The sequence below is a fragment of the Canis lupus genome, chromosome 5, assembly GCF_048164855.1.
Source record: "Canis lupus baileyi chromosome 5, mCanLup2.hap1, whole genome shotgun sequence".
Classification (NCBI taxonomy): domain Eukaryota; kingdom Metazoa; phylum Chordata; class Mammalia; order Carnivora; family Canidae; genus Canis; species Canis lupus.
In genome coordinates, this window is record NC_132842.1 from 271,664 (window position 1) to 295,820 (window position 24,157).

Consider the following 24,157-nt stretch of genomic DNA (forward strand, 5'->3'; position numbering starts at 1 on the left):
TAAATAAAAATCTTTTAAAAACAACCAACAGTTTTTCATAACTGTTTATTCATTCCTTTGGATATCTCTTCCCTTGCAGTCCACTCTATCTACCGAGGAAAACTGAATTTATGTCGTAATTAAACTATGATGAGAATTTGAGGGCTCCAGTGTGTTGAGGATGATCTGGGCCATGGTCTACTAAAAATCCCTGACCTGGGAGAACCACCTCAAAGGGACCACAAAATTAAATCAGAAACGTGTACTGAAAACCTGTATTCTGGCATTGTGGGAGTCAGTGAGGGAACAACAAACATGACATTGCGGTGTTCATGGAGTAGAGGCGAGTTTAATGCCACATTTAGGGTGAGCACAAAGGGCCTACGGAGTCATGTAAAAATAAGGGTAGTGACTCAGGGATGGATGCACAGGAAGAAGCAATATCAAAGCTAAAACTTAACGAGTAGGGGTTAGCCAGTGAGAGGGAGAGAAGCACATTCCAAAAAGAAGGGATAGTGTATCAGTGAGGATCCAAACAAGAGACAAACCACTTAGTAATTTCAACAGGGAACGTTTAATATAAAAAATGATGAACTATAACAGGAGATCAACTATAAAGATGAGAAAAGAAATCCAAATACCCTAAGGTGCAAGATTACCCAAGAAAGGTTACCCAAATGGGTAAATCCCAAGGCTGGGATTCAGGTCTCATTGAAGGAGATGTCGGAACTGCAGTCAGAGTTGCCCGGCCAAAGCTAGTCCGTGCTACTCAGCATGCAAACAGGAACTACCCTTCAGGAGTGCAGGGAGTCCTGTCTGATAAATGGATGTATAGGGAGGGTCAGGGAACAATGAGCCCACCGACCAGCAGAGCAGTGCAAGGCCTCCAGTGTATCATATGCACATGCAGAAGGATGCAACAAACCCCGTAGGGATACAGCAGAGTTAAGACTAAGGACTGGATGCAGAGAGTGAGTAGGGTGTCAACAGCATTTGCTAGGGGCATGGTATCCATTTTAGAAAGGTCACTGGCTGAGGCCCGGACTGCATGCTCTGGAGTGCACAGCTGGGAAGACTACTTCTGATGCTGGTGAAGCGGGGGCGGCAAGGGAGGAAGAGAAAGGAAGGAGATAGGAAGAAGAGAAGAAGAAGGAAAGGAGGAGGAGAAGGAGACGGAGAACACAAAGACGATGAAGATGAAGATGAAGATGAAGATGAAAGAAGACGAAGAAGAAGAAGAAGGGAAGCAAACCGGAACATGGGCCAGGGCCAGCACTCAATCTCCAGGCTAACAGGAACAACCCTCTGGGACACAAATGAGTTGAGGTTGGTAATTGGATGCGCAGAGGAAGTCAGACATACAGGACTCAAACTTCTCTGCCATCCATCGTGCTTCAATCACACCTTCTTTAGCAACTTTGGACCCCCCCTCCCAAGTTAGCTCTTCTGTGGTACTGTCTTCAGACTTCTCTGTCCCACCTTCTCATTACTATCTCATCATTTAGTAATTCTTTATATTTACTTCCACTGTTTAAAATACTATGTCATATCTGTCTTCCGATTGGACCCAGACTAATATAGAGGCCAGGGAGTTGCACTCTTTGGATTTGTCTTCTAGAGGATCTACCATAGAGAGCACAGTTGAACTGCAGCTCAAAATATAGACAGCTGCTACATTTTCATATCCACTGTAGCACTCACACCAAGGCCTTGTGTCTCTGCTAGGCTGTGTCCAGCCAATGACTTAGCACAGAAGGAATACTAAAACCAAGTCATTTCTGTCTCCCGTAGGACCTCTCTACAGGCAAGCTTCTGATGGGGACTCAAGATCAGAAAACCCCGAGGGCCTGTGCTCTGATTCTCCAACAGGGGCTTGCCCTGAGATCCACGGTACAACTTTTCCCCACCACTGACACCATGAATAGCATAGGGTCTACTGGATCCTGTGACCAAAGCAGTGAGGACTCCTAAGCACAGCCTGCACCTGCTGCACAATTCATCTGCTCTGAGACCACTGAAGTCTTGCATTCCTTAGTTTCACCAAGGTGTATGGATGAAACGAGTACTCAATGTAGGACAAGGTTTCCCAACCTTGTACCATGGACATGGTGGATTGTTGTGGAGGCCTCTCTTGGGTATGTTTACCAGCACTCCTGACATCGACCCACTAGATGCCAGCAACATCCTCAGTTGTGAGGATCGGAAATGTCTCCGGACGAATCTATTGTTAGCAGTGTCTATAGCTAATAATACTGCATTGTATACTTAAACTTTGCTAAGAGGGTAGAGCTTATGTTAAGTGTTCTTACCAATTAATTGATTAATTAATTAATGAGACCAGGAAGAGACTTTGGGAGGTGATGGGTAGGACTATGGCTTTAAGGCATTGATGATTTCACAGAGGTCTATACTTATCCACAAACTCACTGAATTCGATACATTAACTATGTACAGCTTTTGACATGTCAAAAAACAGGTCTCCAGACACTGCCAAATGCTCCCTGAGGAGCAGAATTCTTCTCCCACCACCCCACCCCCAACGCATTGAGAATTAGTGGCGTAAAATATGCTACCTCCAGAACCCAAAGAGGTCTCCCAGTTTCTGTCTTTGTGAAAAGGTATTCAAAATGTGGCAATTTTTCTTTCACTCCTGCGAGAATATCCTGGCATGCCCACTGGATGCCTCAAAACTTCACGGATATGTCAATTCATGCCGTCTTACCAAGGGCCCAAAGCGTTATAGCCTCTTACTGATCCTCATGTCAAATTAGCATGGTGTCAATATGATAGGCCAATGAGATATTCTGGGGATGTTCAAATGGTCTAGCTCCATGAGTTAATAAAACGCTGAGGCAAATTAAATGAATGAACACTTTGCCTATACTCTATGAATATGAACTATTTCTGATTCACTAGCGGACTAGAAAAGAATGCATTTGCCAAATCAGTGGTGACACATACCATGTACCTGACGTCTTATCAATCTGTTCTGGAAGCAATAAGAGGCGCACAATAACTATGACTGGAATTACTCTTTGTTTAAGTTGACAGTAACTACAGATATTTGCCACAATCTATCTTGTCTCTGAATGGGCCAGACTAGTGAATCAAGCAGAAATGTGATAGAGCTCACCAGCCTTTCATCCTTTAGCACTATCCCACTGCACCTCTGCTAGGGTTGTTTTTGGTATACCCTACCAAATGAAGGCTTGGAGACAGTTTCAGAGGTTTCTGCTTGGACTCTCTAAATTTTTTTTTCTCAGTTATATTTCCTTATTCAGGAGAGACACAGAAAGAAAGGCAGAGACATAGGCAGAGGGAGAAGCAGGCTCCCTGCTGGGAGCCCTATGTGGGGCTCAATTCCCGGACTCTGGCATCAAGCTCTGAGCTAAAAAAGAAAAAACTCACAATTTCAACAAGAAACACTTTTAGCTACTGTAAAATCATACAGAAAAAAAAAAACTATTGCAAATGACATCAATCTATATTACAAAGGATTCTGAATTATACTATACAATGTTCTTCACCTTGTCCTGTCAGAGTAATTGTTTTCTACCTAACCGATCACATGCTGACATTTCTCACTATACTTATAAATACTCTTCTTATTAATAAGTTAAACTTTCATCCTTGAGAAATTGTTACCACTCTCGACCAAATACTAAGATTCACCAAAAAAAAAAAAAAAAAAACCTTACCTGTTAGTGTAGTCAACTGCATTTATATTTGCTTCTTCTAATAAAAATGCCACCATTTTCTCTTTTTTTTCATTTACAGCAACTAGAAGCGGTGTGAGGCCATCCTGTAGGAGTGCAAACAAAATTTATAATTTACAAAATTACATATTTGGATAATGAATCGTAAAAATTCTGAACGATCCTGTAACTTAAACATGTAACATAGAAAGTAAATAAAATTAGCCCTTTCGTTCTCAGCCCTCCATGGTTTCACCAGCTGCTCCTTCTTTTTAAAATACTGCTTTCTCACGGAGCGTGGGTGGCTCAGTTGGTCAAGCATCTGCCTTCAGCTCATCAGCTCAGGTCATGATCCCAGGGTCTCAGGATGGAGTCCCACCTTGGGCTCCCTCTGCAGCAAAGAGTCAGCTTCTCCCTCTCCTTCTGCCCCTCCCCTCCACTCGTGCTCTCTCTCCTGCTTGCTCACTCTCTGTCTCTCTCAAAAACATAAAGTCTTTTTAAAAACTAAAATAAAAATAATAAAATAGACCTCCTCTTCCTCTTCAACAGATTACCTGCAGTCATTCCACAAACTCGCTTCAAACATTGCCTGGCTCCAAGAATCTTTGCTTCGCTCACAATATATATCATGGTATACCCTAGTTATTTTCTTCTGCACCATCTAAACCAAAAGATTCTAGAGGGGAGGGGTTATTTTTTATCTCTGTATCTCCACTCTCTAAAACACAGTAGTAAATATTTAAAGTATCGTTACTGATTTTAATGGATATCTCCGGAGTAGTGTTTCTTCAATTATATTCCAAAGAACACATGATTTGCAAGAGATACTGTGCCCCAAAAGAAAGATTCAATGATCATCTATGTTTGTGAAACATTACAAAACTGCACTATACATCTAGCACAAATGAACCCCATTTACATTTGCTTATCCCCATTTGACAATTCCTTCTTTTGTAGCAAACATTAATACTTGAGAAACAAGAGTTCCCAGGGATATAGTTTTAAGAACTTTCCAATAAAGGTAAGGGTTTTCTCCAGGTTGTACAAACTTGCTGGATTCTCATCTATCAATGGTATGGGGATCCCAGATGTCAACATAAAACACTCCAGCTCCAAATGAGTCACTAAGGAGATGGACTCTGAATGAAAAGAGCTAGGTTTCAGGGCAGCTGGGTTGTGCAGGCAGTTGAGGGACGCTTGGTTTTGTCTCAGGTGTGATCTCAGGGTCGTGGGATCCAGCCCCACATTGGATTCGGGGCTCCCCTGGCACTGAGCACCAAGTCTGTTTAAGACACTCTCTCTCCCTCTCCCTCTCCACCTCCCCCACCCCCACAAGCCTGTGCATGTGTGTGCTGTCTCTCTAAAATGCATAAAGAAACCTTTTAAAAATTAAAAAGAAAAGTAAATAAATAAAAATAAAAGAAAGAAGCTTCAAATGAATTTTGACCACTTAATACTAAATAATCTTTGGTTAAGGTGGGCCCACAATGAGATGAGCACTTGGTGTTATTCTTTATGTGGGCAAATTGAACTCCAATAAAAAATTGTGGGTTTTTTTGTTTAAAATAAAAAATAAGAACAATAAAATATTAAAAATAAATAACTAAATAAATAGTCCTTGGACTTTCTCCTATTATACCATGATAAAGTTTTTTCTTAACTGTTAGAAAGCTCAGTATGAGATTTTTCTCATTTTTACCCTTTTATTCAAATTCAGTTCCATACAACATACTATTAGTTTCAGAGGTAGAAGTCAGTGGTTCCTCAGTCTTATGTAACACCCAGGACTCATTCCATCATGTGCCCTCCTTAATGTCCATCACCCAGTTATCCCATCCTTCCACTCCACCCCTCCAGTGACCTTCAGTTTGGCTCCTATGATTAAGAGTCTCTTAGGCTTTGTCTCCCTCAGTCTCTCTGGTTTAAGTTTTTCTCTTCTTCCCCTTCTCCTCTGTCTTGTTTCTTAAGTTCCACATATGAATGAGATCATATGATAATTGTCTTTCTCTGACTGACTCAGGGTATTACGCTAAGTGAAATATGTCAATGAGAATTTATTCTCAACTATACTCATTCTGAGAACCTAATGCACATCTACTTCTAAAAAAACCTGTTTGTATTCTAGTTTCTATTATCATTGCTATTTTTGATTATTTATAATTTAGGCTAAGTGTAAATCAGAAATAAAAATGTCATGACTTACCAATAAAAATTCTAATACTAGATGAGCACTGGGTGTTTACATGTTGGGAAACTGAGATTAAGTAAAAACTATTAATCACAAATTCTAATACTGCTTTATACGGATTATTTTTAGTATAATAAAAGCTACTATGTAAATTGAGTATTTAGGGAATAATACCAAGGAGAAAGAGAATACTGTCTGGAATATGCATAATCTATCCAAGCAGAACCAGGATTAACCTCACATGGCTTACAGATATTCCAAAAGGTACATGATTACTGTACATATATAGAAAAAATGTTTGTAAAAAAAACGACTTTCAATTCCTAACTTAGAAAATTCATCCCGAGGCACCTGGGTGACTCAGAGGGTGAACATCATGATCCCAGGGTCCTGGGATCGAGCCCATATCAGGGTCCCCATAGAGAACCTGCTTCCCCCTGTGCCTAGCTCTCTGCCTCTCTCTGTGTGTCTCTCATCAATTACTGAATAAAGTAATGAAAAAAATAAGGTGACAAAGAAACAGAAAATTCAATCCCAATCCTAAGAAATTAACATAAAATACAAAATATATATTATAAATTAATATGGAGTGTCTTGAAAATCTTGAAATCTTTGTCAACATATACCATAAAACAGTAATTGTAAACTCAATGGTTATGGAGGCAAAGCAGGTGACACGAGTCAGTGAAGACCCTAGGCGGGGACACGAGCAAACTGGAGACACACGCCTCCTATAAAGGGACAGCCTCTGCACAGCATACCAAACAGCAGCATGGGCTCAAGGTACCAGAAGTGATCTGTAAGAAAAGCTCAAAATCCAGAGTTCTACATGCGTGCCATAATTTTAAGTGTTAGCTCAACTGACAGTGGAAACTAAATACATCCAGGGGCTACATTTAGTCTATAGCCTACTTGTGTTTTTCTATTTGCTGTGACTGTTTCCAATGGCCGTGCGTAAAACAAATACTTGGACATCAAACCTTTCCTAAAGCATCAGGATCATGTTTTACCAACAAATTAGGCCCCACCTTCTAAGGAAAATTGCTGTGAAGACTCATTAACACCTACTGTCAGAATTTTCCAATGCTTGTTTCAACTACAATCTATTTGTATTTACTTCCCTCACATTGCTAACCGAACAGACAGGAGTTCAGAGGAATGCTGAAGCAAAGTTATTAAAACAATTACCATCTATATTGTCACTAACTACATGCTGAATGTTTAACACAGTAGTGATTATGCACTATGCCAGGGCCCTATGAATTTGAAAGACATCCTAAGATAGTCTATCGTACAGCTTCAACTAAAAAAGAAGGTTCACGGATTTCTACTGCTGCAATTGGGAAAACCCTGCTTGTAATAATCAGAATGGTAGCAAAACACGTAAAATCTTTAAAGGGTCAGACTCTACTTATTAAAAGACTACTCATAAAGACTTCCCATCTGGGTGCCGGTGAATGACTGATAGTTGGAAGAAAAGGTAATTATTTTTCAAGCCAACGAGATGACCAATAATTTTCATCTGTAATTCTCAAAGAGATACAGACAGATGAAAGGCTAATGTTGGAGAGAGTGGAAGGAAGTAGCCAGTATCCAACTTCAGTTAAATCTCTTCCAGAGATTTAATATTTTTACATCTCTAAATTTGTATATGTATACCTACCCATTCAGTAGTTGTTAGCCAAGAGTTGTAACAGAATCTCAAAACCCTATTTCCAAATTTCTGCGTACACACGTTATTGGATTCACTCCATCGAAATCTTCACGGGACAGTTTAGGCTTGTAAATTCTTTTAAATTCCCTAGTTGACTGTGATTCACCAGCACAAGTCTAGCTGAGAACTAGTACAGTACACAACCATGCCAGTCTCCCCTTTCACCTATGTGGCCAATTCTCCCTATCACTTGAGGATTCAGCCAAAAACAGAAATGAGTCACTTATCAAACCTGCATTCAATTTCCATGGCTAGAGGTAGAACAAGGTCTAGTAAACTCAAAATGCAACTTGATTCCATTATTTACACACTCCTTACTTCCTTCCCATCAAGACATTCTAGATTTGCAAGCAGAGTTTAGACTCGTATCTAAGTGGCTATAGCTGCAAAATACTATACTGTGTTCTTTCCTCTGCTTGTCCACTTTTTGTTTTTTTTTTAAGATTTCTATTTATTTATTCATGAGAGTCTGAGAGAGAGAGAGAGACAGGCAGAGACATAGGCAGAGGGAGAAGCAGGCTCCTCCATTCAAGGAGTGCCATGTGGGACTCGATTCGGGAGACCATGGGATCATGCCCTGAGCCGAAGGCATATGCTCAATCACTGAGCCACACAGGCGTCCCTTTTCGTGCCCATTCAACCACCAGTTTACTGCCAATCTGATGTCCTTAGAGTCCTCCTAGAATTGATCTCTATATAAGTTTACAACACACTCACGGGTTCGTAAAGTAAGAATTATTATCCCTGAAAATTGAAGACTCCTTACCTAAACATAAACACTGAAGAAAAACAAACACAATCCAAAAACCTTGTCTTGATATTTCCCCTCACTTGCCAAATGTCTAAATCGCTCTGCATGTTCCTGACTGCTTTCTCCTTTTCCCCTCTTTTGTCCCTCTTAAGTCAAGGCTGATAAAAGATAAACTCCGACCGTGTTAATAAATCACTTTTTGATCAAATAGGAACTTCTCAACAGCAGCAAGATTTGATATTGTAAAATACACTTGTTTTCTGTTTTAAGTCAAAGCCTATTTCCAAGGCAAATTTTGCTTTCCTCTGTTGTTTGACACTAAATAAGAAACAAACTGGGTGAGAAAACATTTTTGAAAATAAAGTTTCAGAACACATTCTGTGTTCTCATAAATATTTGCCATAAATACATAAAAGAAACTTGCCTTCTCTAATGCTTCTTTAGAGGTATCATTATTTAGGGGCAACTGAGTGGCTCAGTCCGTTGAGCATCTGACTCTTGGTCTTAACTCAGGTGATGATCAGAGTTATAAGATCCAGCGCTGCGACAGACTCAGCGCAAAGTCTACTTCAGATTCTTACTCTCTTTCTTTTCCCTCTGCCCCCACAACATCCCCTGCTTGTACATGCTCGCTCACTTCCCCCCAAAAAATAAAATCTCACGGCTGAGTAATACTCCATTGCGGACATATACCACAGATTACTCAACAATTAGAAACAATAAATACCCACCATCTGCTTCAACATGGATGCAACTGGAGGGTATTATGCTGAGTGAAGTAAGGCAATCGGAGAAGGACAAACATTACATGGTCTCATTCATACGGGGAATAGAAAAGAGTGAAAGGGAATAAAGGGGAAAGCAGAGAAAACGAGTGGGAAATATCAGTGAGGGGGACAGAACATGAGAGACTCCTAACTCTGGGAACCAAACAAGGGATGGTGGAAAGGGAGGTGGGTGGGGGGTTGGGGTGACTGGGTGACGGGCACCAAGGGGGGGGCACTTGACGGGATGAGCACTGGGTGCTGTGCTCTTTGTTGGCAAACTGAACCCCAACTAAAAAAATTTTTAAAAAGAAAAAACTAAAAGATAAAATAAGTACATAAACCCCAGAGTGTGAGGTGAAAAAATAAATAAATAAAAAAGCTTAATTTAAAAAAGGAAGGCAGGAAGGAAGAAGTATTATGGTAAGCCTGGGGGGCTCAGTGGGTCAAGCATCTCTCTCTGGTTATGGTCACGATCCCACTCCTGACATCAAGCCCCGTGCATCAGGCTACCTGGCTCAGTGGGAAGGCCTCTTCTTCCCCTACCTCTGCTCTTTCCTCCCTACTCATGTTTGCTCTCTCTCATATAAATACAATCTTCAAAAATAAAAAGTGTTGTTATTTAAAGCAAAAGCTTAGACAGTTATTTCAAAATATTTTCATCCAGGAAATGCTTGAGCTTCCAAATATGAAAAATCGACCCTATCTATGACACACAACAGTGTTTCTGCAAGGGCAGTGACTGAATGTAATGCACGTCAAAGAAAGCACAGGGAGACTGGCAAGTGTGGTCATCACCAGCTCCCCATGCACACCTACCACCCCACTGAGGAACTACATAGGCTGAGCAGGAGCTACTCTCTGGAATGGGAGGCCTCACCGTGGTACATGGCTGGCAGAGTGGCTACCAGCACAAGCAGATACCACCTGTAGGATGTCATGACCTGATCCCCCTGCTCTCATCTTCTGAACCTTAGGGCCTAGAGTGCCCAAGGCCTATTACAACCTGCTGCTTTCTCCTCCCATTTACATTCACCCAAGCTACTCCTCTGGGTCACGGTCTCCTACTCATCCCCAGAAGCATCCATTTCCTAAGCCCCTGCACACCTTTCGGCCTCCATCATCACCACACTCCCCTCTAGGCCTTCAATCCTTTGTGGGCTCTGAGGGTACCATCTACTCCCAGGTACAAAGGGGAAGATTTTCTTTCTGGGGTGGAAAGGTTGCTAGCAGACAAAATGTTGCCTTTCTACAGGCATTACTTTTCTCTTTCCCTGCCCCTGCCTTAGTTTTCCAGTTGTTTCCAGGATGACAGGACCTGCTGTATAAAATTCAGTGCCGATGTCTTCATATATATGTGTACATATACAAAGAAAACATTTGCAGCTATTTTTATTTATTTACTTATTTATTTATTTATTTATAATGTAAAATACGTTGTAAAAAAAAAAAGTTGACCTGTACCTTGTTTCTGATCTCCATATTTACTTTCTTTAAAAGTAGTTTCTGTGCTATTGTGACATTGTCCCCTAATGCTGCATAATGGAGAGCAGTGTTGCCCTTGATGTCTTTTAGATCAGGATTAGCACCATGTTTCAGCAGAATATCTACACATGCCTCATCTTGGGATTGTACAGCCTGTGAGCATTACAACAAGAAACAGAATGTAAATTCTGGGAACTGAAAGGAAACATGCCACAAGTTTCACCAATGAGTTATGTTTAAATGCAACAAATGTTCATTCCAAGGACTTCAATCCAATCCATCTCAGGCAGATATACCTGTCACCACGCACCTTCAGTAGAGCGGTCGTGTTTTCAACATCACGGAGGTTTAGCTGGCATTTCCGATCTACCAGGAGCTTCACCATATCTTCATGGCCATTGGCACAGGCCAAGTGGAGACAACTCCTGTGAGTGTGAAAGGGCTTGTCAGGATTACAGTGTACCTTTTCAAAAATTGCTAATCAATTCATAGAATTGTAAATGTTAAATACTGCTTATTCTCATGACTCCAAAACAAAGAATTAGTTTACTTCAGACTTCTCTGTCCCACCTTCTCATTACTATCTCATCATCATTTAGTAATTTTTTATATTTACTTCCACTGTTTAAAATACTACGTCATATCTGTCTTCCGATTGGACCCAGACTAATATAGAGGCCAGGGAGTTGCACTCTTTGGATTTGTCTTCTAGAGGATCTACCATAGAGAGCACAGTTGAACTGCAGCTCAAAATGTAGACAGCTGCTACATTTTCATATCCACCGTAGCACTCACACCAAGGCCTTGTGTCTCTGCTAGGCTGTGTCTAGCCAATGACTTAGCACAGAAGGAATACTAAAACCAAGTCATTTCTGTCTCCCGTAGGACCCCTCTACAGGCAAGCTTCTGATGGGGACTCAAGATCAGAAAACCCCGAGGGCCTGTGCTCTGATTCTCCAACAGGGGCTTGCCCTGAGATCCACGGTACAACTTTTCCCCACCACTGACACCATGAATAGCATAGGGTCTACTGGATCCTGCGACCAAAGCAGTGAGGACTCCTAAGCACAGCCTGCACCTGCTGCACAATTCATCTGCTCTGAGACCACTGAAGTCTTGCATTCCTTAGTTTCACCAAGGTGTATGGATGAAACGAGTACTCAATGTAGGACAAGGTTTCCCAACCTTGTACCATGGACATGGTGGATTGTTGTGGAGGCCTCTCTTGGGTATGTTTACCAGCACTCCTGACATCGACCCACTAGATGCCAGCAACATCCTCAGTTGTGAGGATCGGAAATGTCTCCAGACGAATCTATTGTTAGCAGTGTCTATAGCTAATAATACTGCATTGTATACTTAAACTTTGCTAAGAGGGTAGAGCTTATGTTAAGTGTTCTTACCAATTAATTAATTAATTAATTAATGAGACCAGGAAGAGACTTTGGGAGGTGATGGGTAGGACTATGGCTTTAAGGCATTGATGATTTCACAGAGGTCTATACTTATCCACAAACTCACTGAATTCGATACATTAACTATGTACAGCTTTTGACATGTCAAAAAACAGGTCTCCAGACACTGCCAAATGCTCCCTGAGGAGCAGAATTCTTCTCCCACCACCCCACCCCCAACGCATTGAGAATTAGTGGCGTAAAATATGCTACCTCCAGAACCCAAAGAGGTCTCCCAGTTTCTGTCTTTGTGAAAAGGTATTCAAAATGTGGCAATTTTTCTTTCACTCCTGCGAGAATATCCTGGCATGCCCACTGGATGCCTCAAAACTTCACGGATATGTCAATTCATGCCGTCTTACCAAGGGCCCAAAGCGTTATAGCCTCTTACTGATCCTCATGTCAAATTAGCATGGTGTCAATATGATAGGCCAATGAGATATTCTGGGGATGTTCAAATGGTCTAGCTCCATGAGTTAATAAAACGCTGAGGCAAATTAAATGAATGAACACTTTGCCTATACTCTATGAATATGAACTATTTCTGATTCACTAGCGGACTAGAAAAGAATGCATTTGCCAAATCAGTGGTGACACATACCATGTACCTGACGTCTTATCAATCTGTTCTGGAAGCAATAAGAGGCGCACAATAACTATGACTGGAATTACTCTTTGTTTAAGTTGACAGTAACTACAGATATTTGCCACAATCTATCTTGTCTCTGAATGGGCCAGACTAGTGAATCAAGCAGAAATGTGATAGAGCTCACCAGCCTTTCATCCTTTAGCACTATCCCACTGCACCTCTGCTAGGGTTGTTTTTGGTATACCCTACCAAATGAAGGCTTGGAGACAGTTTCAGAGGTTTCTGCTTGGACTCTCTAAATTTTTTTTTCTCAGTTATATTTCCTTATTCAGGAGAGACACAGAAAGAAAGGCAGAGACATAGGCAGAGGGAGAAGCAGGCTCCCTGCTGGGAGCCCTATGTGGGGCTCAATTCCCGGACTCTGGCATCAAGCTCTGAGCTAAAAAAGAAAAAACTCACAATTTCAACAAGAAACACTTTTAGCTACTGTAAAATCATACAGAAAAAAAAAAACTATTGCAAATGACATCAATCTATATTACAAAGGATTCTGAATTATACTATACAATGTTCTTCACCTTGTCCTGTCAGAGTAATTGTTTTCTACCTAACCGATCACATGCTGACATTTCTCACTATACTTATAAATACTCTTCTTATTAATAAGTTAAACTTTCATCCTTGAGAAATTGTTACCACTCTCGACCAAATACTAAGATTCACCAAAAAAAAAAAAAAAAAAACCTTACCTGTTAGTGTAGTCAACTGCATTTATATTTGCTTCTTCTAATAAAAATGCCACCATTTTCTCTTTTTTTTCATTTACAGCAACTAGAAGCGGTGTGAGGCCATCCTGTAGGAGTGCAAACAAAATTTATAATTTACAAAATTACATATTTGGATAATGAATCGTAAAAATTCTGAACGATCCTGTAACTTAAACATGTAACATAGAAAGTAAATAAAATTAGCCCTTTCGTTCTCAGCCCTCCATGGTTTCACCAGCTGCTCCTTCTTTTTAAAATACTGCTTTCTCACGGAGCGTGGGTGGCTCAGTTGGTCAAGCATCTGCCTTCAGCTCATCAGCTCAGGTCATGATCCCAGGGTCTCAGGATGGAGTCCCACCTTGGGCTCCCTCTGCAGCAAAGAGTCAGCTTCTCCCTCTCCTTCTGCCCCTCCCCTCCACTCGTGCTCTCTCTCCTGCTTGCTCACTCTCTGTCTCTCTCAAAAACATAAAGTCTTTTTAAAAACTAAAATAAAAATAATAAAATAGACCTCCTCTTCCTCTTCAACAGATTACCTGCAGTCATTCCACAAACTCGCTTCAAACATTGCCTGGCTCCAAGAATCTTTGCTTCGCTCACAATATATATCATGGTATACCCTAGTTATTTTCTTCTGCACCATCTAAACCAAAAGATTCTAGAGGGGAGGGGTTATTTTTTATCTCTGTATCTCCACTCTCTAAAACACAGTAGTAAATATTTAAAGTATCGTTACTGATTTTAATGGATATCTCCGGAGTAGTGTTTCTTCAATTATATTCCAAAGAACACATGATTTGCAAGAGATACTGTGCCCCAAAAGAAAGATTCAATGATCATCTATGTTTGTGAAACATTACAAAACTGCACTATACATCTAGCACAAATGAACCCCATTTACATTTGCTTATCCCCATTTGACAATTCCTTCTTTTGTAGCAAACATTAATACTTGAGAAACAAGAGTTCCCAGGGATATAGTTTTAAGAACTTTCCAATAAAGGTAAGGGTTTTCTCCAGGTTGTACAAACTTGCTGGATTCTCATCTATCAATGGTATGGGGATCCCAGATGTCAACATAAAACACTCCAGCTCCAAATGAGTCACTAAGGAGATGGACTCTGAATGAAAAGAGCTAGGTTTCAGGGCAGCTGGGTTGTGCAGGCAGTTGAGGGACGCTTGGTTTTGTCTCAGGTGTGATCTCAGGGTCGTGGGATCCAGCCCCACATTGGATTCGGGGCTCCCCTGGCACTGAGCACCAAGTCTGTTTAAGACACTCTCTCTCCCTCTCCCTCTCCACCTCCCCCACCCCCACAAGCCTGTGCATGTGTGTGCTGTCTCTCTAAAATGCATAAAGAAACCTTTTAAAAATTAAAAAGAAAAGTAAATAAATAAAAATAAAAGAAAGAAGCTTCAAATGAATTTTGACCACTTAATACTAAATAATCTTTGGTTAAGGTGGGCCCACAATGAGATGAGCACTCGGTGTTATTCTTTATGTGGGCAAATTGAACTCCAATAAAAAATTGTGGGTTTTTTTGTTTAAAATAAAAAATAAGAACAATAAAATATTAAAAATAAATAACTAAATAAATAGTCCTTGGACTTTCTCCTATTATACCATGATAAAGTTTTTTCTTAACTGTTAGAAAGCTCAGTATGAGATTTTTCTCATTTTTACCCTTTTATTCAAATTCAGTTCCATACAACATACTATTAGTTTCAGAGGTAGAAGTCAGTGGTTCCTCAGTCTTATGTAACACCCAGGACTCATTCCATCATGTGCCCTCCTTAATGTCCATCACCCAGTTATCCCATCCTTCCACTCCACCCCTCCAGTGACCTTCAGTTTGGCTCCTATGATTAAGAGTCTCTTAGGCTTTGTCTCCCTCAGTCTCTCTGGTTTAAGTTTTTCTCTTCTTCCCCTTCTCCTCTGTCTTGTTTCTTAAGTTCCACATATGAATGAGATCATATGATAATTGTCTTTCTCTGACTGACTCAGGGTATTACGCTAAGTGAAATATGTCAATGAGAATTTATTCTCAACTATACTCATTCTGAGAACCTAATGCACATCTACTTCTAAAAAAACCTGTTTGTATGCTAGTTTCTATTATCATTGCTATTTTTGATTATTTATAATTTAGGCTAAGTGTAAATCAGAAATAAAAATGTCATGACTTACCAATAAAAATTCTAATACTAGATGAGCACTGGGTGTTTACATGTTGGGAAACTGAGATTAAGTAAAAACTATTAATCACAAATTCTAATACTGCTTTATACGGATTATTTTTAGTATAATAAAAGCTACTATATAAATTGCGTATTTAGGGAATAATACCAAGGAGAAAGAGAATACTGTCTGAAATATGCATAATCTATCCAAGGAGAACCAGGATTAACTTCACATGGCTTGCAGATATTCCAAAAGGTACATGATTACTGTACATATATAGAAAAAATGTTTGTGAAAAAAAACGACTTTCAATTCTTAACTTAGAAAATTCATCCCGAGGCCCTGGGTGACTCAGAGGGTGAACATCATGATCCCAGGGTCCTGGGATCGAGCCCATATCAGGGTCCCCATAGAGAGCCTGCTTCCCCCTGTGCCTAGCTCTCTGCCTCTCTCTGTGTGTCTCTCATCAATTACTGAATAAAGTAATGAAAAAAATAAGGAGACAAAGAAACAGAAAATTCAATCCCAATCCTAAGAAATTAACATAAAATACAAAATATATATTATAAATTAATATGGAGTGTCTTGAAAATCATGAAATCTTTGTCAACATATACCATAAAACAGTAATTGTAAACTCAATGGTTATGGAGGCAAAGCAGGTGACACGAGTCAGTGAAGACCTTAGGCGGGGACACGAGCAAACTGGAGACACACGCCTCCTATAAAGGGACAGCCTCTGCACAGCATACCAAACAGCAGCATGGGCTCAAGGTACCAGAAGTGATCTGTAAGAAAAGCTCAAAATCCAGAGTTGTACATGCGTGCCATAATTTTAAATGTTAGCTCAACTGACAGTGGAAACTAAATACATCCGGGGGCCACATTTAGTCTATAGCCTACTTGTGTTTTTCTATTTGCTGTGACTGTTTCCAATGGCCGTGCGTAAAACAAATACTTGGACATCAAACCTTTCCTAAAGCATCAGGATCATGTTTTACCAACAAATTAGGCCCCACCTTCTAAGGAAAATTGCTGTGAAGACTCATTAACACCTACTGTCAGAATTTTCCAATGCTTGTTTCAACTACAATCTATTTGTATTTACTTCCCTCACATTGCTAACCGAACAGACAGGAGTTCAGAGGAATGCTGAAGCAAAGTTATTAAAACAATTACCATCTGTATTGTCACTAACTACATGCTGAATGTTTAACACAGTAGTGATTATGCACTATGCCAGGGCCCTATGAATTTGAAAGACATCCTAAGATAGTCTATCGCACAGCTTCAACTAAAAAAGAAGGTTCACGGATTTCTACTGCTGCAATTGGGAAAACCCTGCTTGTAATAATCAGAATGGTAGCAAAACACGTAAAATCTTTAAAGGGTCAGACTCTACTTATTAAAAGACTACTCATAAAGACTTCCCATCTGGGTGCCGGTGAATGACTGATAGTTGGAAGAAAAGGTAATTATTTTTCAAGCCAACGAGATGACCAATAATTTTCATCTGTAATTCTCAAAGAGATACAGACAGATGAAAGGCTAATGTTGGAGAGAGTGGAAGGAAGTAGCCAGTATCCAACTTCAGTTAAATCTCTTCCAGAGATTTAATATTTTTACATCTCTAAATTTGTATATGTATACCTACCCATTCAGTAGTTGTTAGCCAAGAGTTGTAACAGAATCTCAAAACCCTATTTCCAAATTTCTGCGTACACACGTTATTGGATTCACTCTGTCGAAATCTTCACGAGACAGTTTAGGCTTGTAAATTCTTTTAAAGTTCCCTAGTTGACTGTGATTCACCAGCACAAGTCTAGCTGAGAACTAGTACAGTACACAACCATGCCAGTCTCCTCTTTCACCTATGTGGCCAATTCTCCCTATCGAGGATTCAGCCAAAAACAGAAATGAGTCACTTATCAAACCTGCATTCAATTTCCATGGCTAGAGGTAGAACAAGGACTAGTAAACTCAAAATGCAACTTGATTCCATTATTTACACACTCCTTACATCCTTCCCATCAAGACATTCTAGATTTGCAAGAAGAGTTTAGACTCGTATCTAAGTGGCTATAGCTGCAAAATACTATACTGTGTTCTTTCCTCTTCTTGTCCACTTTTTGTTTTTTTTTAAGATTTCTATTGATTTATTCATGAGAGATGAAAGAGAGAGAGAGAGAGAAAGATAGAGAGACAGGCAGAGACACAGGCAGAGGGAGAAGCAGGCTCCTCCATTCAAGGAGTGCCATGTGGGACTCGATTCGGAGACCACGGGATCATGCCCTGAGCCGAAGGCATATGCTCAATCACTGAGCCACACAGGCGTCCCTTTTTGTGCCCATTCAACCACCTGTTTACTGCCAATCTGATGTCCTTAGAGTCCTCCTAGAATTGATCTCTATATAAGTTTACAACACACTCACTGGTTTGTAAAGTAAGAATTATTATCCCTGAAAATTGAAGATTCCTTACCTAAACATAAACACTGAAGAAAAACAAACACAATCCCAAAACCTTGTCTTGATATTTCCCCTCACTTGCCAAATGTCTAAATCGCTCTGCATGTTCCTGACTGCTTTCTCCTTTTCCCCTCTTTTGTCCCTCTTAAGTCAAGGCTGATAAAAGACAAACTCTGACCGTGTTAATCAATCACTTTTTGATCAAATAGGAACTTCTCAACAGCAGCAAGATTTGATATTGTAAAATACACTTGTTTTCTGTTTTAAGACAAAGCCTATTTCCAAGGCAAATTTTGCTTTCCTCTGTTGTTTGACACTAAATAAGAAAACAAACTGGGTGAGAAAACATTTTTGAAAATAAAGTTTCAGAACACATTCTGTGTTCTCATAAATATTTGCCATAAATACATAAAAGAAACTTGCCTTCTCTAATGCTTCTTTAGAGGTATCATTATTTAGGGGTAACTGAGTGGCTCAGTCCGTTGAGCATCTGACTCTTGGTCTTAACTCAGGTGATGATCAGAGTTATAAGATCCAGCGCTGCGCCAGGCTCAGCGCAAATTCTACTTCAGATTCTTACTCTCTTTCTTTTCCCTCTGCCCCCACAACACCCCCTGCTTGTACATGCTCACTCCCCCGCAAAAAATAAAATCTCACGGCTGAGTAATATTCCATTGCGGACATATACCACAGATTACTCAACAATTAGAAACAAAAAATACCCACCATCTGCTTCAACATGGATGCAACTGGAGGGTATTATGCTGAGTGAAGTAAGGCAATCGGAGAAGGACAAACATTACATGGTCTCATTCATACGGGGAATAGAAAAGAGTGAAAGGGAATAAAGGGGAAAGCAGAGAAAACGAGTGGGAAATATCAGTGAGGAGGACAGAATATGAGAGACTCCTAACTCTGGGAACCAAACAAGGGATGGTGGAAAGGGAGGTGAGTGGGGGGTTGGGGTGACTGGGTGACGGGCACCAAGGGGGGGGCACTTGACGGGATGAGCACTGGGTGCTGTGCTCTTTCTTGGCAAACTGAACTCCAACTAAAAAAATTTAAAAAGAAAAAACTAAAAGATAAAATAAGTACATAAACCCCAGAGTGTGAGGTGAAAAAATAAATAAATAAAAAAGCTTAATTAAAAAAAGGAAGGCAGGAAGGAAGAAGTATTATGGTAAGCCTGGGGGGCTCAGTGGGTCAAGCATCTCTCTCTGGTTATGGTCATGATCCCACTCCTGACATCAAGCCCCGTGCATCAGGCTACCTGGCTCAGTGGGAAGGCCTCTTCTTCCCCTACCTCTGCCTTTCCTCCCTACTCATGTTTGCTCTCTCTCATATAAATACAATCTTCAAAAATAAAAAGTGTTGTTATTTAAAGCAAAAGCTTAGACAGTTATTTCAAAATATTTTCATCCAGGAAATGTTTGAGCTTCCAAATATGAAAAATCGACCCTATCTATGACACACAACAGTGTTTCTGCAAGGGCAGCGACTGAAGGTAATGCACATCAAAGAAAGCACAGGGAGACTGGCAAGTGTGGTCATCACCAGCTCCCCATGCACGCCTACCACCCCACTGAGGAACTACATAGGCTGAGCAGGAGCTACTCTCCGGAATGGGAGGCCTCACCGTGGTACATGGCTGGCAGAGTGGCTACCAGCACAAGCAGATACCACCTGTAGGATGTCATGGCCTGATCCCCCTGCTCTCATCTTCTGAACCTTAGGGCCTAGAGTGCCCAAGGCCTATTACAACCTGCTGCTTTCTCCTCCCATTTACATTCACCCAAGCTACTCCTCTGGGTCACGGTCTCCTACTCATCCCCAGAAGCATCCATTTCCTAAGCCCCTGCACAGCTTTCGGCCTCCATCAACACCACACTCCCCTCTAGGCCTTCAATCCTTTGTGGGCTCTGAGGGCACCATCTACTCCCAGGCACAAAGGGGAAGATTTTCTTTCTGGGGTGGAAGGGTAGCTAGCAGACAGAATGTTTCCTTACTATATGCATTACTTTTCTCTTTCCCTCCCTCTGCCTTGGTTTTGGAGTTGTTTCCATGATGACAGGACCTGCTGTATAAAATTCAGTGTCGATGTCTTCATATATATATGTGCTATAGTACAAATATATCTACATATACATGTTGAAAAACCTTTTGCAGCTACATTTATTTATTTATTTACTGATTGATTTACTGATTTATTTATTTATTTATTTATTTATTTATTTATTTATTTATTTATTTATAATGTGAAATACGTTGTAAAAAAAACTTGACCTGTACCTTGTTTTTGGCCTCTATATCTCCTTTATTCAAAAGCAGCTTGCATGCTATTGAGATATTTCCCTCATAGGCCGCATAATGGAGAGCGGTGTTGTCCTTGAAATCCTTAGTATTTACATCAGCACCTTTTCTGAGAAGAATATCTACACATGCCTCTTCTTGGCATTGTACAGCCTGTCAGCATTATAACGAGAAACAGAATGTAAATTCTGGAAACTGAAAGGAAACATGCCACAAGTTTCACCAATGAGTTATGTTTAATTGCAACAAATGTTCATTCCAAGGACTTCAATCCAATCCACCTCAGGCAGACATAGGTGTGACCACCCACCTTCACGAGAGCTGTCCTGTTTTCTCCATCACAGAGGTTTAGCTGGCATTGAGAAAGTACCAGGATCTTCACCATATCTACACTCCCAATGGCACACGCCAAGTGGAGAGCCGTCCTGTGAGCATGAAAGGACTTGTCAGGAAATTACAGTGTACCTTTCCAAAACATTCAAATTAATTCACAGAATTGTAAATGTTAAATACTGTATTATTCTCATGACTCCAAAACAAAGATTTAGTTTTCTTTGGAAGAAAGTACAATATTTATTAGTGATTCTTCACCACTCTATTAAAAGAGCAGCCTATCTGTTTAGGAAGAGCATGACCTCAGGAGGCAGCTCAACCTGGGTTTGATTCCCACTTTAACTCTGTCGCTTCACAGTGACCATTTAGCCTTATCGCAATTTCCTCATCCACAAAATGGGCATAAAAATAGTTGTCTCAGGTCGCCTGTCTGGCTCACTCTGAAGAGCATGTCACTCGATCTCGGGAGCCAGGGGTTCGAGACCCCTGTTGGTTATAGAGGTTACAAAACAATAGTAATAATAAATAAAATAAAAGGTACTTATCTCGCAAGACCTCTTGTCGTGATCCTTAAATGAGGATCCATGCAAAGTTTTAGAATACTAGTTCCTAGCACAAATATTATTATAGCTATTACTACAACTTACAAAGACCCACTACAATTAGGGAAAACAATCCAATTATGCCCACTTTGCAGCTACGTTTAAGGATGAGCAAGAATACTCTATTTCAATGATTCCAAGATGCTCATTTTGTCACTTTTTAATATCTCTGACATCGGAATCCAATTTCTAATTCAAAATGTCTTAAAACTATAACTGGCATGATTTCTAAAAATTTCTTCTTGGTACATAAATAGTGGGGCATCATACAATCTACGGTGTGTCTTAAGTGAAATAATAGTGACATATACAACAGGTCTGTTGCACTTCTAGTCCTATGCTTGGAATTACATTGTTCAAGAGCTAAAATAATTTTCAGTAGTTGAAAGCATTATGAGAAGAGAGGACTAAAAGAGCCAAAGAATTTTTTTAAAGCAACCCTTACTTTAAGTTTCAAGGGATTTTAAGTCAAAAGAAACTCAGGATTCAAATAAACGGGGAGAGTTCTTTTATTTTTGGGGGGGTGGTGGGAAGCTCATTTTACTAAGCATTTTAATTAATAGAAAATGTTTAGATTCATAGAAATCAAGTATTTTCAATTACCAATATTAGTATTTAGTATTATTGCAATGTCAAAAGGGCAGGTAAAGGTAATCTTTTACAATTTCTGATTCAGAAATGTTTTCCTTTGACAGGAAGTTCCAAGGAAAAGTTTCACGTGAGATTAAGTCCTAATACTTCCATTTAAAATTTCTCACCTAGGGGCACCCGGGTGGCTCAGTTGACTGAGTGTCCAACTTTTGGTTTTAGCTCGGGATGATCTCAGGGTCATGAAGACAGACGCCCACATTAGGCTCCATGCTCAGGGTGGATTTTGCTTGAGATCCACGCTTTCCTTCTATTCCTCCCCTCCCATGACCTTCTCTTTTTCTTTTTACAATAAATACATCTTTTATCATTTACAAAATAAAATAAAATCTCTCATCTTAGGAGTGCCTGGCTTGCTCAGTCTGTAGAGCATGTGTCCTTAAATGTCCAGCCCCATGATGGGTAGAGAGATTACTTAAAAATGAAAGCCTTAAAACCTAAATACATAAAATTTCTCATCTTGCTCATACTGGGCAACATGGAGTCTTCTTTTTTAAGATTTTATTTATTCATGAGAGACACAGACAGAAAGCACAGACATAGGGAGAAGCAGGTGCCTCACGGGGAGACCAATGTGGGACTCGATCCCAGAACTCTGGGATCACTCCCTGAGCCAAAGACAGATGCTCAACCACTGAGTCACCCAGGAGTCCCTGAAGTCTTTTTAAAATTGAAAAGATCCTGAGTAGACTATGTCTGCTACATAACTTGTGTTCAGGTTTGTCTGAGAAATAAATGGACTGAAAGGATACATAAATTTATTTGGAGAATATAAATAATAGTGAAAGGGAATAGAAGGGAAGGGGAAAAATGGGTAGGAAATATCAGAAAGGGAGACAGAACATGAAGACTCCTACCGCTGGGAAACAAACTAGGGGTGGTGGAAGGGGAGGAGGGTGGGGGTGAATGGGTGACGGGCACTGAGGGGGGCACTTGACGGGATGAGCACTGGGTGTTATTCTGTATGTTGGCAAATTGAACACCAATAAAAAATAAATTTATTATTAAAAAATTCATTTGGAGAGCTCTGTAGTTTTTAAAGATTTATCTATTTCTTGGAAAAAGAGAGAATGCAGGAGTGCGGTGAAGGGCAGAGGGGCAGAGAGATAGGGAGACAATCTCAAGCAGCCTCCCCATTGAACATGGAGCCCAACAGGGTGCTCAACCCCACAATCCTAACATCATGACCAGAGCCAAAATCAAGAGTCTGATGCTCAACAAACAGCCACCAAGGCACCAAGAAAGTTCAATATTTTTAAAGAAAACTTTTGTGAAGTAAACTAATATTTTTGAAATAGCAATAAAATGTGTATTTGCTATTTTTTAATTTTTTTTCAGAAGAGGGATACAACAAAAATTCTATAAGGTTTTGCAATACCATTTGTATTTTTTATTTTTTATTTTTATAAGGATTTAACCAAAATAAAATCATTAACCGTTCACTTATTAGATGTTATAAAGCTGCACATAATAAAAACATATGTATAGGTCATCCCCCGTGGCGCAGCGGTTGAGCACCGCCTGCAGCCTGGGGTGTGATCCTGGAGACCCAGGATCGAGTCCCACGTCGGGTTCCCTGTAATGGAGCCTGCTTCTCCCTCTGCCTGTGTCTCTGCCTCTCTCTCTGTGTGTGTCTCTCGTGAATAAATAAATAAAATCCTTAAAAAAATAAATAAAAATAAATAAAACCGTATGTATATATTTAATGTATGCATAATACAACCTACAATACAGATAAAAATATTCCCCTTAGTTCTGAAGAGGCTAACGGTTGTTAGAAAATACCAATCCTCTCCCATCAATTTTTTTTGAATAGGAAGAGGGGCGCTTAGGTGACTCAATCAGTTAGGCATCTGCCTTTGGCTCAAGTGTAGGGGTCCTGGGATCGAGCCCTACATCATCAGGCTCCCTGCTCCATGGGTTTCTGCTTGTTGTCCCCCTGCCCCTCCCTGCTGCTTGTTTGCCTGGTCTCTCTCTCAAATGAATCGATAAAATCTCTTTAAAGTAAATAAGTAGAAACTATTTTTTGTCTACACAAGATTCATATTCTTGTTCTCCTGGATTAGTTCATTGATAATAAACCTTTCTTAGAATTTTTATGTATCTTTCCTATAGAAATCACAGATTTTAAGAAAATGAAAAATCCACTTAGAATCCAAATGTTTGAAGATAACTAATTTTATATTTGCACATCTTTTTGGCTAACTCAAAACCATTGTCTGCTTATATGTTTG

General features: G+C 40.1%; 1 protein-coding gene across 1 annotated transcript in view; it reads right to left on the reverse strand.

Moving 5' to 3' along the window:
• LOC140633109 (uncharacterized) overlaps positions 1-24,157 on the reverse strand; it is a 65,226-nt gene that overhangs the window by 38,780 nt on the left and 2,289 nt on the right. The window contains exons 2-7 of the mRNA XM_072825138.1: positions 20,651-20,765; positions 20,320-20,493; positions 13,369-13,472; positions 10,887-11,001; positions 10,556-10,729; positions 3,678-3,781 (exon numbers count right to left, since the gene is read on the reverse strand). Of these exons, the coding sequence (XP_072681239.1) occupies positions 3,678-3,781; positions 10,556-10,729; positions 10,887-11,001; positions 13,369-13,472; positions 20,320-20,493; positions 20,651-20,765 (786 nt within the window). The remainder of the gene's footprint in view (positions 1-3,677; positions 3,782-10,555; positions 10,730-10,886; positions 11,002-13,368; positions 13,473-20,319; positions 20,494-20,650; positions 20,766-24,157) is intronic.